General features: G+C 39.6%; 1 protein-coding gene across 3 annotated transcripts in view; it reads right to left on the bottom strand.

The window, feature by feature from the left end:
* Window positions 1–16,604, bottom strand: part of ckap5 (cytoskeleton associated protein 5) — a 131,942-nt gene that overhangs the window by 67,366 nt on the left and 47,972 nt on the right. For all 3 annotated transcript variants that reach the window (XM_080189866.1, XM_080189868.1, XM_080189869.1), the window contains exons 8-21: window positions 16,227–16,340; window positions 15,099–15,203; window positions 12,495–12,584; window positions 11,822–11,986; window positions 11,527–11,655; window positions 9,843–10,019; window positions 9,304–9,402; window positions 7,623–7,733; window positions 6,422–6,514; window positions 5,311–5,496; window positions 4,647–4,741; window positions 4,290–4,347; window positions 4,080–4,205; window positions 3,092–3,225 (exon numbers count right to left, since the gene is read on the bottom strand). In XM_080189866.1, coding sequence (XP_080045992.1) covers window positions 3,092–3,225; window positions 4,080–4,205; window positions 4,290–4,347; window positions 4,647–4,741; window positions 5,311–5,496; window positions 6,422–6,514; window positions 7,623–7,733; window positions 9,304–9,402; window positions 9,843–10,019; window positions 11,527–11,655; window positions 11,822–11,986; window positions 12,495–12,584; window positions 15,099–15,203; window positions 16,227–16,340 — 1,682 coding nt within the window. The remainder of the gene's footprint in view (window positions 1–3,091; window positions 3,226–4,079; window positions 4,206–4,289; window positions 4,348–4,646; window positions 4,742–5,310; window positions 5,497–6,421; window positions 6,515–7,622; window positions 7,734–9,303; window positions 9,403–9,842; window positions 10,020–11,526; window positions 11,656–11,821; window positions 11,987–12,494; window positions 12,585–15,098; window positions 15,204–16,226; window positions 16,341–16,604) is intronic.

Raw genomic sequence — 16,604 nt, 5'->3', positions numbered from 1 at the left:
AGTGGAGATCTGCCCTGTCATTGGAGTGTTTGTGCACATTTGTGCAGCCATACCCTCCGGTTAGTTGTTTAATTGACCACCAACATTCATTAGATATGGCAGGCTTCGATCTGAGCCCTTGGTTCTAAGATTGTTTAGCTCTTTTACATGTTGTTTCTCCCATTGAACATGTAACTGTGGTCAAACATGGGCAAGGAAACCTACAGATTACCACGTACCCATTCACACCCTCCCTCAGCTGATGAATCAGTACTCCTCCACAACGAGCACCACTCGGAGGAAGCACCGAGGATGGGAAGGATACAGAATGCACTCTGACTGGAGGATTCAATGTCCATCACTAAGAGTGACTGAATTGTACATTCACAGCCAGAGACAGGCAGCTCCTAAAGGATATAGCTGCTAGACTGGAGTTGTAGCATGTGGCGAGGGAACTGAAAGATAAAAACATACTTGATCTCTTCCTCATCAACTTGCCTGCCACAACTTAATCTGTCAGCATTGGTAGGAGTGATCACGTTTGTGTAGTCAAAATCCCATCTTCACATTGGGGATATCCCTCCATCATGTGTGGCACTACCATCAGACTAAATGGGATAAATTTCAACCAGATCGCAACTCAAGACTGGGCATTCCTGTGGTGTTGTGGGCCATCAGCAGAATTGTACTTGACTACAACCTGCAACCTCATGGCCTAGCATATCCCCCAATCTATTACCACCAAGCCAGCAAATCAAATATAGTTCAAAGAGTGCAGGAAGGAGGGCATGCCAGGAACATCAAGCATCCCTAAAAATGAGGTGCCAACATGGTGAAATTACAACAGTAGTACTTGCATGCCAAGTAGAATAAGCAGCAAGAAATAAACACAGTTAAGCAATTCTACAACCAACAGATCAGATCTAAGCTTTGCAGTCCTGCCACATCCAGGAGTGGTGGTGGACAACTAAACAACTCACTGGAAGAGAAAGCTCCACAAATAACCCTATCTTCAAAAATTGCAGGAGCTCAACAACTGATGCAAAAGGCTGAAACATCTGCAACAATCTTCAGCCAGAAGAATTAAGTGGATGATCCAACATGGCTTCCATTGGAAGACCCCAGCATCACAGATGTCAGTTTTCAGCAAGTTGATTCACTCCACATGAAGACCTGCTCTCAGATACTCAGTCTGGGTTTCGCCAGGGGTGGTCAGTTCCAAGGCTCATTACAGTCTTGGTTCAAACATGGACAACGATGCCAGAGATGAGGCGAGTGTGACTGCTCTTGATATAAAGGAAGCATTCGGCTGAGTATGACATCAAGAACAAAGAACAAAATCAGCCCAGGAAACAGGCACTTTGGCCCAACGAGCCCGCGCCGCCATTTTAACATTACCAGTCCCCCCCCCCCTCCACCCATGACCTATGCTTATGGCATTCCACATTGAGGGAAAACTAATTTAGGGACAATTTATTACCTTCAATCAGCCTAATAGCACACCTTTGGGGTGTGGGAGGAAACTGGAGCACCCGGAGAAAACCCACGCAAGCACGGGGAGAATGCGCAAACTCCCACAGACACTGGCCCAAATTCATGTGTCTGCACAGCAAACAGTGATAGTCACTGAGCTGTCGTGTTGCCCAGCATCTGGTCCAGTTTAAGCGTACACTAACGACATGAAGTACTAGGCTATTCTTGAACATCCAAGAGCAGCCCTTGTACGACCCATCGCGTGTATGTCCCTCGTTGGACAACAAGGCGGACCGACTTAAAACCTGTGAATTAAAGAGAAAAACAATAGTATCATTCCACATCCTTGTACATTACCAGGGACATCCCAATGCTACTGAACCTTATTTAAAACAATCTCCTATATCCTTCCATCTCCAACCCACTCACGTGCCTGTCTAAGTAACTCAAACTCCTCCAGCGTTGCCACTTGCCTCCACCACCTTGCTTGGCAGAGCATTCCATACCCCCACTACCCTCTGTGAAAAACCAGCCCTAGCAAGACTGAAATTAATGGAAATCAGGGGGAAATTATGGAGTCATACCTGACACAAAAGAGAGTTGTGGTGGGGGGAGGTCAATCATTTCAGCTCCAAATCACACTGCAGGAGCTCATCAAGGTAATGTCATAGGCAAACCATCTTCAACTACTTCAATGACCTTCTTTCCATCATAATGTCAGAAGTGGGGATGTTTTCTAATGACTGTACAATATCCAGCTCCATTTGTGACTCCTCAGATACTGAAGCAGTTTACGTTCAAATGCAGCAAGACTTGGGCTGACAAGTAGCAAGTAATATTCACGCCACTCAAGTGCCGATCTCCAAGGAGGATCTAACCATTACCCCTTGACATTCATTGGCATTACCATCACTCTATCCATAACTATCAACATCCTGAGGGTTACCATTGACCAGAAACTGGAATGGACTAGCCATATAAATACTGTGGCTACCAGAGAAGGTCAGAAGCTCAGAACCATGTGGCAGGTAATTCACCTCCTGATCCCCAAAGCCTCTCCAGGACCCAAGACACAACTCAGGAATTATGATGGAATACTCTCCCCTTGCCTGGATGAGTGCAGCTCCGACTTGCTTCATCCCCACAGGGGTTGCGCAGTGGTCACACCAGCAATCATGGGCAGATGCAGCTGTAACAGGTGGAATGATGAGGATGAGGCCAAGTACATTGTCCCTTGTTGCTTTCCTCAGCCTCCACTGAATCTCAATCTAGCAAATCGAGATGGTCAAGCCTTTAGGACCCATCAGCGGGGGTGCTACTGAGTCACTTTGATTTATGTTGAAGCCACGCAGCATATATTTGTACCCTTGCTACCCTCAGTTTCTTCAAGTTGCTCAACGTGGAGGGATACTATGCCATCAGCGAGTCTTGGCAGTAGTTGGTAACTAGCAGGGAGTTTTCTTGCTTCTGAGCTAATGCCATAAGATTTCATGGGTGACAATGCCCTCCTGGCTTTGTTGATTACTTTGTATTGGCTAGATGGGTTAAATAGTGGGCCCAATACAGTTAGGTCTCCTTGGCTTTTTCAACACAAAATTTAGCAAAAATACTTGACGCTTCAGGACCAAAATGAACTGACCTTATGTCAGTTCGTGGCAAGAGATCCTGAATATGTCCATTTTCTTCCTCATCCTGTTCTTCAGGGACCTCCTCTTCAGCAGCATCACGTTTAACCAGTCTTCTGATTGGAGCAGGAGGAGTTTGCCCTTGCATCTGCGAATACAAGAGTTTGCAAGTTCTACTTGTGACCTCCAAACAGGCTTAACTTTTTTTTAAAGCTAGCATTGAGCTAACATTTTAGATGTTACTACTAAAACATCACAAGCAACGAATGGTTTAATTACCCAACTGTGACGATAGTCATGAAATTGATATATAGTTTTTATGTTCAAAAGGGAATGTTTAAATATTCAGCTTTATTCTAGTCAACATGTCTGGAAAATCTTTAGTTCACATGTTATAAAAGCAGGACAATTACTCATTTTAACCGTGCAAGTATTTATTTAGGAGGTAATGGACTTGTGCTCTGATGCTCATTTTCTCACAAAGGTTCAATACAGTTTACACTCATTACAGCAAATATGTTTATACTTGCTAACTGTATTTAAGTGACATTTAAGTCTGAAAAGAGACTATTGCTTATTTGGAACTGGAACAGTGATAAGTTAGAAATTAAAGAGGCTTCCTTTTCATTTTTAATGATTGTTCAACTGTTAATACTTAAGCTGCTTCATTTGTTATATTTAAAATATATTAAATAAAGCTTGTTTTACTATAAAAAAAATCCCTACTTTGGCAGTGGAATCACTTCTGGAAGGAAATATCTTATCTTCCATTTATGCCAAAAAAATTGCTGGGAGCTAGTCTGGCTTCCTAATGTAATTTGGGGTGCTGGTTTTGGACCCTAATACAACCAAAAAACAATTTGCAGTATTAATGCAATCTTGATTCATAAAATGCTAAACTAGCATTCTGCAATCAGAAGTGTTCTACCTTTTATAGAGTCAAGTAAGAGAGGACAACAAAGAACCAAGAATGGGAAGACTCCATATTTGTGTGAAATTTACCTTCTCAAACTCAGCATCAATTTGAGATAACAAAGCTGGCTTCTCATCTTCAAAAAACATTCTCAACGGTGCTCCCATGTACAGGTACATCACACCCAACAAAGTGATTGCAGATGTCCGTACAGCCTACAGTAACGGTAAAAGGAGTCAGATTTCAGGAGCCAGAGTTGCAACATGCATAAAACAGATTATAAACACAGCCCTACTTACAGGATTTGTTGCAGCCAATGCAATTTTCACATTACTGATGAAAGCTTTCACATTTAGCCTGCAAAAAAAATTAGCAAAAGATTAAGGAATTCCAAAAAGTAGCCAGCAATCAACAAATTAGGGTTATCTATAATTACTCTGCACAGTTAAAGCATGCTTACTGAAGTTAATAAATTGTAATGCCAAAATGTCGAGCCTCCAAAACATTAAAATCAAGATATTTTTCTCAAGTATTTGTTAGATTCAATCTAATGACGTTCAGAAATTTCTAACATTCAAAAGTGAAGCGAATCAAGTAATTAAAACAGCTGTAACACAAATCACTCGAAAGGAGTTTGAGCTCAAAAGCAATCTTACCCAGCAAACCCAAACTCCTTGATAGCAGTTGCCAACCAGTTTAAAACTTCAGCTTGGTTTTTGGGATTTTTTTGTGCAAACGCCATAGCAACAACCTGCAAACATTTTAAACATGAAAACTGATAGCGGATCCAACACTTAATACATTTAAATATTGCCTTAATTAGGTTTTTATTTGTAGCAAAAAAATCAATACAAGCGTACTTTTTGTATTAATCAAACATTCAATCTTGGTTCTAAATGGTCAGTCTCTGCAGCAGTTAGGATCTGGGGTTAGCCATCAAAATGTAGCAACATCTCAAAAAAGCCTCAATGCTATGAACTATTCCCACCTCATTTTTAGCTGTAATTTTTAATTTACTGCCATTACTCTTACAATGTACATCTTGAAATTCTGCTCTTCTCTCAAATGAAATATTCATTCACCTCATTCAGGAGGTGCAGTCATGTTCATCTCCTTGAGTTTTTGCTTTCTTTACTTGTATTTGTCTGATTTTGTAAATGACTAGAAGCTGTCCAATTGCCCAATCTTCCAAGTTCTAACAAAAGGACATTGATCTCAAAAGTCAACACTTTGGCTCTACGATGCTGCCTGACCCAAGATTTAGATTTGAACTGAATTATTACCTACTTGAAACTAATCAAACATTCCAGCTGTACTAACCTGTTCAGCAGTCCAAGGGAGGGAACATGCCTCAGCTATCGCAGTGAGCGCTTCTTTTGCTTTCATTCCACATTTTATATCTCCACTCTTGTCAACCAGCCCATCTAGCACAACCTCGGCAGATGTTCTAGAAAAGCTCCCTTTCTGAGCAATCAGTGCAACAATATACAGTTTCATCTGCATCACCTGAAGGAGTAAATTGATTAGTTTCAGTCATCTAAGTATATGGTTTTCTAGCTGGCTGCGAACAGATGTCCAGTACCTAATTAGCATTTATGGTTAAATGATGGAGGAAAGAACTGCAATTGGGCCTGTTTCAGTAGCTAGTTGGCATTTCAGAGTAATGTTCAAAACCAATTGCCTGGTCTCAAATGAATAGCCTCTTGGGCACTGGAGGCCAATAACCACTTGTAGACCCGTCAAAACACGACGCGCTTCCAAAAAAGCAAGCGCGAGAGATGCTAATGGGGGGGATTTTAGTACATCTTTAAAATGATTAATATAGATTCAATGGAATAAATGCACTTCTAGTGGTAGAATAGGACAAGGCCAGAGAGAAGTGAAATTAGGACACAATTATTCTACAAAATAAATAGGGCAGTCAGCTTCTTCAGCTTATTCTGCCATCCAATTATATGGTTGATCTGCATCTCAAGTCCATCTGCTTTGGTCTCACGCCCTTTTATACATTTAACTAACAAAAAGTGAGTTGCTTCGTGTAACAGCATTTTCCACTTCCACCACTCTTTCCTATTTTTCTTGAGTGCTCCGGCTCTAAGGGTAGTGAAACATCTGTACATCTGGGGTGGACAAAATGAAGTTGATTTACAAACCACAATCTGAATAAATGGCAGCCGATAAGGCATTTCAGTTGTGTTATTGGTTAGGGCATCAGAACTCTGCTGCTCCTTTTCAAACAATGGTGTGAAATGTTACGCGCAAAAGGTATAGACCTGAGGCCTTGCAACAACTCCCCCATACTGCACATCAGCCTAGATCAACATTAAAAATGGGCTCTGCAGTACAGAATTATTCTATTAAATGCTGCCTGAATATTTTCTGCAAAGAAAATACACATTCAATATGCAGCTTATATTTTAAATGATCATACCTGGAAATTGGTTTCCTTCCAGCCTGGTTTTTTAGCTAGCATCCGCACTAGTGCCTGGCAAGGCAATTCTCTCTTATCAGTGACTTCTACTCCCTGTAAAATGTACGTATATCAGTATTAAATGATATTTCGGCTAGATACACATTCTATTTCAAAAATACGTCTGAGGTCCTGCTCAAGCTGCTTAGTTACAATCTTGAGAGCAACATAGAATCATATAATCAAACAAATAAAAATTCCCCAGATATCTATTTTCCAGGAATATTTAAAAACATTACCAATGCACAAAAAAATCCCCAAATCAAGCCAATGTGAAAATCCATTGATTCAACTCAATATCATGAATGGTCGTGTACATCAAGGTGTGGGGAGGACAGAAAAATATTCCAAATGGTATAATCGCAGGGATCAATACCAAGACTAAAGCATTCCAAACTTACATAATTTTGCTTCAAATATTTGTTAAATCTGCATAATCAAACTATGCAGTTAATCAGGCACTTCAAAAAATGCAAAATGAATTGAACAAAATGTAAAATTAAAAAGCACATTGTGCATAAAACTGAGACAAAAATGTGTAACATATATACAAAGATTGAGGTTAAAAAAAGGATGAAGTTGAAAGGCCAGAAACTCCCAAGGGCAGGTCTTTTTTAAAGTCTGTTCTGTAAACTGTTCTGGTCAGACCAGAGAACACCAAGTAGCAAGTCTAGTCTGGTCACTAACACTGAAGTTCAGAATAATCCAAGGCTGATTCCCAGCACAAGACCTGCACAATGATGAAACAACATAATAAAACACAAGAGGAAAGTAATTGCAACTTGAGGGGATAAAGGTTTAAGCAAATGAGGAGTATAGATAACACTCATGCTAGCAAGTTCCCCACAGGAAAAGGACATGATTGGACTTCTTGGTGGACGATGGAGCCAAGAGCCCTAGAATTATTTAGCTGAAAGCTATAATCCAGGGTTCTTTCCACAAGAGTTACATTTAGCAAACTGATAGTTAAGCTGGCAGAGAGCAGCACTAGCATGCCAAAAACTGAACATAAACAGTGGCAAGACTATAGCCATGCTTTAGGCAGTGTAGCTGCTTGATTCTACACAATAGTAATGTATTGCTACACCGGGCTTAGTGGTAGCCATTACCCCTCATTTACATGGAATATATTTGAAGCCTATTAAATACTGATATGAGGTACCTTCTGGAACTCCTCCATGCTGGCTAACCTTTCCTTCCAGTTGCTACTGTCAAGCTGCTGTAGACAGGAAGCAGGTAGCACAGCTGAAGCTCTCTCTTCGCACACTTCAATCTTTTAAAAAACAGAAAAACTTTAACAATAAATGTCACAAGTATGTTTATATGCATGTGGAGGGGGACTGATTGTTAACATTTCAGGTATGTGACTTTTCATCATCTTTACCACATCACCTATTTTATCATTTAATCTCTCCTGCTTTCCACCAATCAAATATTTTCCCCTTTTTAGTTGGACCCCACTTTCCCTTATCGCTAAGCACTCCCAATTCTGCTGATGGATTGCCAATCTGAAACATTATTTTTTCTCTCCACAGATGCTGCTGCCGTGCATAATAAGTATATCCAATTACAGAAAGTCATTGTTTTTGGGTGCTCTTTGGCACAGATCACAAAATAAATAATGTTGCATCTATTTGACAATATCCATTTTTTTGCACTGGGGTGGATTAGTCCAGGATCCAATACCTCATTTCTTTGTAGATTCTTCTTTGGAGTAAGCAGCCTTTTACTGAAACCTCTAAAAACCTTTCTACTAGAATAGGACTCTTGATCAAATTATTAAAACGACGCCACAAGGTATTTCTGGATGTTACTAGAATAACTAAAATAACCTAATTCTTGACCCACTTTGCTAATTCCCCTATACATGGGACAATTAATCCATCTGAACAAAAAAACCAGTAAGTTAGTTAATTTTGTCTATTTTGAATGCAGAGTACCCTCCGCGTTGGCAGAAAAGCTACTGGTGAGTTGAAAAAACCCACAGGTGTAATCTCAAACAATAGATATATTGCAATATTCAGAAAACTGAAAACAGGCAAATCCTGATGGAAAGGAAGCCCTCCTGTCCTATTTTTGAGCACACACTTGCAGGTTTAAAAAACACAGCAATACTGGTGCATTTTCTAAGGCACATCACAATGTAGCAGAAAAATAAGTATACCAATATTGGACTAGCATATTACATTCATTTACTGAGTATAGTAGAATCCTAGAGTCAAACTGTTGTTAATCAAACTTATTCTTGCTCAGTTCCGCCAAAATGACTTTTCAGGGTTTGCTGTTTTATTTGTAGACAGAATAGATGTCTCTCATAATAGAAACGGCGCTTAAAACCAGATCTGCAGGCAGATTTAACTACCATTTTCACTTCCTTAAAGGATCTTTGGTGTTGCTGCAGGGCAAATGGTCCATCCCTATTTGCTCATGAAGGTGACATTGGTCACTTTTTTGAACACAACCAATGACTTGCCAAGTCATTTTCAGATCACAGTGGGTCTTGAGTAGTATTTAGGCCAGGCCAGGCAGATAAGGACAGATTTCCTTTACTAAAACGACATGAGTGAACTCATCAGTTTTTAATCATAATTCAGTTGTTTCCATAATCACCATTATGGATTTTTTTTTAGTTCCAGATTTGATCACATTCCCCAGCTGCCTTGCTGAGTTTTGAACTATCATCTCCAGACCACAGCAAAACCACTATCCTCCCATGCCTCTAATTAAAGGTAACTTAAACTTTCTGTTTAGCCTTCTGCGCAAATTTTAAAATGATCTCCCATACAAAACTGTAAAGAGCATGTTAATATGAATATTGCTGTCTTGCTGGAAGTTATACTTACACTAAGTTCTGGTTCAACCTCTCTGATTTCTGTTGCTTTTTTCCCTTTCCCACCTGGACCAGAAGCAGGCCCTGGTCCTTTTTTGGATTGTGCACCAGGCTGCAGAACACAATGTTACTCTTTAATAAGACAGTCTGTCCCAAAATAGGCAACTGGTTTACTTAGGCAGTTGCAAATTACTAAACATTCATATTTAGCTAATCACCACATTAAAATATACCAGCCAAAGTTACAGGCATGGCAAGTTAAATAGGCTGAGTATGCTTCATGTTACAGAGGTCCTTATAAACTACACTACCATAGAAACTCCGGTTTGAAGCACAAAGCTGTATGACAAAGTAAAAGGGCAATTCCATACATTGAAACTTTCTGAATTAAAAATCAACATTAAAAGTTTGTTTTATTCAAATAACAAACACTACGATAGAGAATGCACCCTGCAGTTATGCAAAAGCTGGTAATAATCAAACTTCATAATTAACAGAAGTGCAAATATATTAAGTATACAAATCCGAATGCAAATCTTCAAAACGCCCCACCTTGCTTGTGGAAGGTTTCTTTGATGGCCCAGATTTGGTTGTATGAGCATCAACTTTGTCACCAGAGCTTGAAGATGGCGCAACTTTGCCCTGCCCCCCAGGCTTTGCCGTTTTTGATGCGCCAGCACTGCTTTTCTTCCCATGAATCAGTTCTACCTTACTGGAACATTCTTTTATCTGAAAATGAGTAATAAATCAGATTTGTGACATAAATGGGAGAAGTAGCAAGCCATTTATCAACTTGCACACTGCCCTTGCTCCCACTCCCACCCCCTTCCACAAACATCCATTCACAAGTCTGTACTGCCATGCAATTAGACCATAGCAGCTACATACCCAAAATTAATTTACCCACTATTGCTTCTTTATTTATAGTGATTTGCGTCACAAGTGGGCTTATATTAACACTGCAAAGAAGTTACTGCCATTAAAATCCCTTAGTTGCAACACTCCGGCGCCGGTTCGGGTACAGAGGAAGAATTTAACATGACCAATGCGCCTGACCTACATCTCTTTCGGACTGAGAGAGAAAACCAGAGCACCCCCAGGAAACTTTGCACAGACAGGTGACCTAAGCAGGGAATCAAACCTGGGCCCAACACTGAGACAGCAGTGCTAACCACTGTGCCATCATGCCACCTTTCAACTCACAAACCTATCAATCCAGCACCAAATCAAATACTGTTCAGTTTTGGCCTCCTAGTCTGAAGGAGGACATTCTTGCTATGAAGGGAGTCCAGCGAAGGTTCACCAGGCTGATTCCCTGAAGGGCAGGGTGTTGTTGTTGGTGGTGGTCGCATTGTTACATACAAAATCCTGACAGTTAGATGCAGAAGAATGTTCCCGACATTGGAAGTACAAAACTAAAGGTCACAGTTTAATAATAAGGGGTAAACCATTCATGACTGAAATGAGAAAAGCTCCTTCACTCAGAATTGTGAACCTGTGGAATTCCTATCACCGAAGGGTATTGGGGCCAGTTCGTTAGATATGCTCAATAGGGAGCTGGGTGTGGCCCTTGTGGCTAAAGGGATCAAAAGGAAATAGCGAGAAAGCAGGAATGGCATACTGAAAGTGCTGATTAGTCATTATCATGTAGAATGTTGGTGCAGGCTCAAAGGACCAAATGGCCTACCCCTGCACCTATTTTCTACGTTTCTATATTTTAGCAATGCACTTAATTCCAGTTGAATTTATTTTCCTTAAAATCAAATTTTAAAAAGTGCCAATTGCAAACAACCATATATTTTATGTAAAGAAAATTTAGTAAGTTCAGATTTAGATTAATAATTGTGGAAGAAATCAAATAAATACTTTGGGTAGAGTGCATGAGGACGTACATGGAGTTGTGATACCATTAAACGCTTGTGCAGTAATTCCACATGGATCTAAAATCTGCATTCAAAAAACTAAATGCCCATTTTGCATTTACACATGGACACAAGTTCAACTCCACCACTAATTTAAGTACACAATTACATTCCCTAATTGCACAAAACAATGCACAGGTTACTGCTCGTCTCGATACAAGAGAAAGACTTAACATAATTTCAAACAAGTTAGTAAACCATTAAACCAAAATTAATCAATTATGTTTTGCATCTGATTTCTGGATCATCATCTTTGGAATGTATGACTTTTACTTCAAAATGTGAGGAACCTGCAAGTTTATACATTAACTCACCTTGTCAAGTTTCAGTTTATCGACATCAACAAGAAAAGGATTCATTAATCTTTCACCAACAACTTTTAGAGCTGTCCCTAGTGCTTCAAAGGCAGCATCCCTCACCTCGGATGCAGAATCATTAATTTGCTGTGGAGAATTAGATTACGTTAGTTCGGCTGGCTCAAATCTTTTAATAAAATTTTTTTTAAAGTATTACATTTTTTATTAAACTAATAGCAGCAAAATTCTGAAACACAAATGCTAACCACAAATTAGTGAAGATAGAGAAGCAATACAAGCCTGTGTTACATACCTTAAGCAGCGCAGCACAAAGTGGTTTTAAAAGACTTTTTGGCAATGTGGAGGGAGTACAGTAACGGAAGCTTCTAGCCAAGAAGAGTGATGCTTGTTGCTTGATTGATGGGTTTTTGTTCTCCATTACACCCAGCACATCTTCACTTAGGTTCTGTAATGTGGTCTGAATCCAAACATATTATTAATCTGTGCAATTAAATTCTTAAAATCCATTTCAGAACATTTTATCCCAAGTTTCAAAAGAATTGCGAACAAAATACCTCTTATAGCACAAAGGATAGTAATATTAGCAATGCTGTCTACACTACATTTAGTCAACCATAGTCTCCAAAAATTAAGTTAACTAATTTAATGATCCAATTATATGGGTGAACTGGCAATAAACAAGTGGTTTCTCGATGCTAGCTAAATTTCAACGTATAAAGGGTGCAGAAAAAGGACAGTGCCTCAAATGTGAAACTAACTACAGCACAGGTGAAAACTGACCTTATTATACCTTGAAATTTGTCAATGTATGATGACCACTACAAGTCCTGCATATGCTGTTAAATATCCATAAATTTAGCATCAAAAGTAGTATTAGAGTTGAAATTACCAAATTTAAATTTTCAAGGTTTTGCCAGAAGTTTCAAAAACAAAATTTCAGACACAAGTGTTAATGTTGAACTTACTGTGAGAAAAACAGCATCAATAGCTTCCTGCAAAGCTTGAACTACTTGAGGTTTCTTCTCTTTAAACTTTTCCAGGAGTGTTGGCACCACCTGAAAAAATTGAATCCAGATGCATAATACCCAACAATATGTTTTGAACAAATGACGCTGATAGTAAAGCTTGCTTACAAATGCAATTTAAAAATTAACCAATTCACATCATTTTGAACTATTATGGCCCCACGTTTAATTCTGGACCTCTATGGAGTCAGCTCATTTTCAAACAAAATCTGACAGGAGGAAAGGGAAAAGGAAATGGCACAGTAATTTGGCATCAGCATTTAAAGTAGAGAGAGGTCAGCCTTCCACACTTCCTTAAGTAAACTACTACTGAATTGGGGACCAGGAGCTCAACAAAATTAACAAGCAAAATAATAATAATACATAAAGTGTTTTCCATCTCAGGGGTTTAAAGGAAGTAGGTGAAAACATAGATGGCCAATTAATCTTCCAAAATTATTTCTATTCAAGAACTTATCCCTTGTATTGGAAAATTACACCTGCCAATCTTCTTCAATAAGAAAAAACAGAGACACCAGAGAATTATTTGCTTATTAGCCGAATATCTATTCAAGAAATTGCTCGAGTACGTATAACTAGGGATACAGGTGGTGATTGAGAGTCAACATGGACTTGGGATATTGATAGATTAAAATGAATCTTAAATGAATGAGCAAAACATGGCAAATAGATTTCAATTTTGGTAAATTCGCTGATCTAAAAGTGATAAGCCATGTACATTCCAAATGGCAAAAAGCTAGACAGGGGGGAGGGGGCAGGGACACAGATTAAAACATTATTACATCAGGTGCAGAAAATAATCAGAGGCTTAGGAATGCTGGCTTTTCTATGTACAACAGCAGGCAGGTTGAAGTCACACCTCAGTTATACAAAAACTTGGTTATGCCACACCTGCTATACTGTAAGCAATTCAGGGCCTTAGGAATGATGTGCTGGCCTTGGAGAAAGCGCAGCATTGATTTACAGAAATGAACCTAGACTTCCAAGGGCTAAATTACAAGGGAAGATTAAACCAGGGTTGCATTTCTTGGATTTGAGAAAGTTATGAGTTGATTTGATCGTGGGTTTCAAGATATTAAAGGGGAATGGATAGGTTAGATTAGGAGAAATGATTTGCGCTAGTTGGGGACTCTAGGATGTGAAGTAAAATCTTCCAAGCCTAACCACCGAGGAATGAAATGCATCACGTAAAAAGCTTGGAACTCACCCATAAATAGCAATTGATGCAGATCAACTGTTACATTTGAGATATGGGATAAAAGTGCTAAAATGGAATATGATCCAGATCAACCATGATCTCATGGAATGAGGAAGGGACTCAGGGGGTTAAATAGCCTCTTGTTCCTATGAGGATGGGGTGGAAGGAAAGTTAGCCACAAAATCTAGTTAGTTTGCAGCACTCACACTGATTACAATAAAGTATAGTCCTCCAAGCCTGTGTTGATCATAATGCCCTAGCTAAAGGAAAAAAGTCTTCTGCCCTTACTTGGTCTGTATCCCTCTATTCCCTCCCTATTCATGTACCATCCAGATGCCTCTTAAAATGTTACTAGTGTGCCTGCTTTATCACGTCCTCTGGCAGCACATTCCAGGCTCCCACCACACCATGAAAAACTTTCCCCACACATTTTCTTTAAACATTCCTCCTCTCACCTTGAGCCAGTGCCCCCATGTAATTGACACTTCCACCCTTGGAGAAAGCCTCTGACTATCCACCCTGTCTATGCTTCAGAACTTTGTAGACCTCTATCAGGTCTCACCTCAACCTCTGTCTTTCCAGTGAAAACAATCCTAGTTTAACCTCTTTTTGCCAACACCTTCAATTCCAGGCAACATCCTGGTTAATGTTCTTTGCACTCTCTCCAAAGCTTCCGCATTCTTCTGGTAGGGTGGTTTCATGCTCAAGTCTTACTCCACAGCCTGAGCACAAACACTGCCGCACAGTATCAAAGGAGTTCTACAACGTCACAGGCGGCATCTTTCACATAGAACATTAAACTGTCACCTCATTTGCCTGTTTGAGAGAATGTTAAAGATTCCATTGCATTGTTTTGAACTATGAGTTACCCCCAGTGTTCTGACCAAAATTGATTCCCCATTCAAGACCACAAATTCAGCTTATCTGCTCATTATCAACTTGCTGCTTGAGGGTTTGCTGTGTACAAATTAACTGCTACATTTCCTACATTATTACACCAACTAAACTTCAAATGTACGTCATTGACTGTAAAGTGCTTTGAGGCTCAATAATTATGAAAATGTGCTACATAATTGCAAGTTTCTCTTTATCTGACTAGAAAATCATATTCAGGCAGATGTTAAAAATTCTACGACACTGTACGAAGAGCAAATTCTTCAGCTCCGACCCAATAGTCCTCTATCAATCTCTAGTAAAAAAAGTTACATACCACAAATCTCACTGCCACTATTAGCACCTTTCCCAATTCCAAGGAATCAGCAATAAAAATTGGTTGCAAATAACAAAATGTATGCAAATTTCCTTCTACAGATTGCACTGGAGTCCCACGCTCATTTGAAACTTACGTGAGTAGCGTAGGTCTGGAACTTCTTCCTAAGTCCAGAAGCCAAACCAGCGAGACATTTTGCACCCAAAGCTACAAGCAGTACATTGGAGTCCTTTCCAATAACCTAGAAGGGACAGTTCAAGTTAAAAAAAACTTGAAAACAGTTCAAGACAACATATTCTCATTTGTCTGCAAGCATGATTACTTTGAACCCAAGGTTAAACTAACTTTTCTAGAATTGATGGGGGTGAGGGAGCACCAAGGTGTCATACAGCACCATGACTAGGTGGGTTCAACTGCCTTGTTTTTTATTTTCATAAGTTTCTAAGGGACCATATTTCTAATGCTTATTGTATTAATTCCCATGGATTACAAGTGATGGAAATATTAACTGAAAGTTCCTGATTCTTTTGAATGTCTACATGGCAAAAATATGCCATGATGCTGTGAACAGGTGGAGGAAAGCTCCCTGCAGAAATGTTACTGTTGGACACAAATCAAAGCTTCAAGTACACTCATGAGATAAAAAGACAGGCTTGGTTGAGTGACCCATAGCCAAGTTCAAAAGACTTGTTTATCAGGCACCGATAAGGAAAGCAATGCAGCCATCCAGTCAGTGTCTTTATTGGGAAATTAACATTTACCATGAAAAATTAATAAAGTCAAACTTTCCAGTTCTCAGTACAGAAATTTAAATTATATGATCAGAAAGGCAAATTAAAAATTGTAGGTATTTAAATATCACAAAATAGAATAGAAAGGGGAACCCCTGTACAAAAATTCTAGTAGCACCCCAACATCTTGGGCAGCATGGTGGCACAATGGTTAGCACTGCTGCCTCTCAGCACCAGGAACCCCAGTTCAATTCTGACCTCAGGTCACTGTCCACGTGGAGTTTGCACGGTCAGTACAGACTCGATGGGCCAAAATGACCTCAAAAATGTACTGGAGGACATCTTAACAATTCGCCCATTTTGAAACATTAAAAACCCTGATCATCACATACTGCTCCTGGTTTCATGCTCAGCATCACTTTCAGAACAGAGTTTGGCAACAAAATATTTAATGTTGTATGCAGCAGCACCATTCACATGCCATGTACAATTTGTCACAAGACTGAAACACAGTTTGGCTCGTATATAATTACTTTTTTAAGTGCTCTCACAACATCCGCATAATCTCCGGATTCTAGCTTGGGGTTTTTCACAAGCCCCTCAAGTGCTTCCAGAGCTTCTTTCCGCTCCTGCCATTTTTTGGCCTCCTATTTTAAATTAGACAAGAAAAAAAAGTCATGAAGTTTGTTTGAACAATACAGGATTTAGGGTGCTAACAGATAACTTAATTGAGGGTAATAAGATTTGCAGGTGGTCAGTTACCACCGCCAGGTTGTTGGGGCCCATCTGCAGTCACAACTTTGAATTAAGCTCCTGTTGTAACAAGTGGATAGTTCAGAACTACTCATGTAAAAAAAATTCCCACTAAGAAAACCCCAGTCAGCATTTAAGCTAACTGATCCAGCACCCAA

This window comes from Carcharhinus amblyrhynchos, chromosome 6 (assembly GCF_965287045.1).
Source record: "Carcharhinus amblyrhynchos chromosome 6, sCarAmb.v2.hapA, whole genome shotgun sequence".
Classification (NCBI taxonomy): Eukaryota; Metazoa; Chordata; class Chondrichthyes; order Carcharhiniformes; family Carcharhinidae; genus Carcharhinus; species Carcharhinus amblyrhynchos.
The sequence above is the reverse complement of the archived record's forward strand: the minus strand, read 5'-3'. Positions and strand labels throughout refer to the sequence as shown.